Source organism: Neopelma chrysocephalum, unplaced genomic scaffold, assembly GCF_003984885.1.
Source record: "Neopelma chrysocephalum unplaced genomic scaffold, ASM398488v2 Primary Assembly neopelma1_353, whole genome shotgun sequence".
Taxonomy (NCBI): Eukaryota; Metazoa; Chordata; class Aves; order Passeriformes; family Pipridae; genus Neopelma; species Neopelma chrysocephalum.
Window position 1 is genome coordinate 138,094 of NW_020898017.1, and position 1,156 is coordinate 139,249.

Here is a 1,156-nt window from a genome sequence, read left to right on the forward strand (position 1 = left end):
CCCAAGGTCCCTGGGGGTCCAGGACCAGGAACCTCCATCCCTGGGGAGTCTGGGACAGGGACACCCCCATCCCTGGGGGGCTTGAAACCAGGATACCCCCATTCCCAAAGCCCTGAGGTCACTCAGTGTCACTTCACTCTCATCCACCCCAAGGGACCCACGAACCAGAGCTGGGCCCCCCACATGTCACCCCACGGTCACCCCACTCACCATGTTGGGCTGCCAGCCCTCCACGTTGACACAGCGGTCGATGCACCACCAGAAATCATCTTCAGACTCTCCCTTCCAGGCGAAGACAGGGAATCCTGGCACGGAGAGAGGGAGATGAGCCAGCACGGCCTCGGCAGATCCCGCGGGATCGGCCCTTCCCAAAGCTCTGCTCCTGACACCGCCACGGTCCTGGCTGAGATTTCCACATCCCCCCTTCCAGGAGAAGCTTTGGACACACACACTGAATTCTCACACTGAAGGCAGCTCTGGGAGTTGGCTTTAGCCTTCCTCACTTCCTCCTCTCCCTCAGGAAAAAGCTGCACCCACCACCAGACCAGAGGCCGACACGCTCTAAACGATAGTATTTATTTCCAAAATGAAGATTTCTTGGAATATTAGGTGTCCTACCCGCTTGTTAGGCATGTCAACCACTAATTTATTAATGAATTAATGATTTATTTGAATATATCCTGATTTATGAGCAATTATTACCAAACTTCAGGGAGTGAGACCTTGTAACGGGCAAGATGGTGGGTTTGGCTTCTGGGTCTTCCAGGTCTCAAGGTCAAACCTTGGCTTTACCCAGGTTAAAACTCCCGGCCTCACCCAGGTAAAACCCATGACCTTAACCAGGTAAAACCCCTGGCCTTACCCAGGAAAAATTCCAGACCTTACCCAGGAAAAATTCCAGACCTTACCCAGGTAAAATTCCAGACCTTACCCAGGAAAAATTCTAGACCTTACCCAGGAAAAATTCCAGACCTTACCCAGGTAAAACCCCTGATCTTACCCAGGTAAAATTCCAGACCTTACTCAGGTAAAATTCCAGACCTTACTCAGGTAAAACCCCTGATCTTATCCAGGTAAAACCCCTGGCCTTACCCAGGAAAAATTCCAGACCTTACCCAGGAAAAATTCCAGACCTTACCCAGGAAAAATTCCAGAC

At 51.4% G+C, this 1,156-nt stretch overlaps 1 protein-coding gene across 1 annotated transcript in view; it reads right to left on the reverse strand.

Moving 5' to 3' along the window:
- The window catches only part of AHCYL2 (adenosylhomocysteinase like 2), a 29,408-nt gene that overhangs the window by 17,575 nt on the left and 10,677 nt on the right, over positions 1 to 1,156 (reverse strand). The window contains exon 5 of the mRNA XM_027705811.1: positions 211 to 436. Within this exon, the coding sequence (XP_027561612.1) occupies positions 211 to 436 (226 nt within the window). The remainder of the gene's footprint in view (positions 1 to 210; positions 437 to 1,156) is intronic.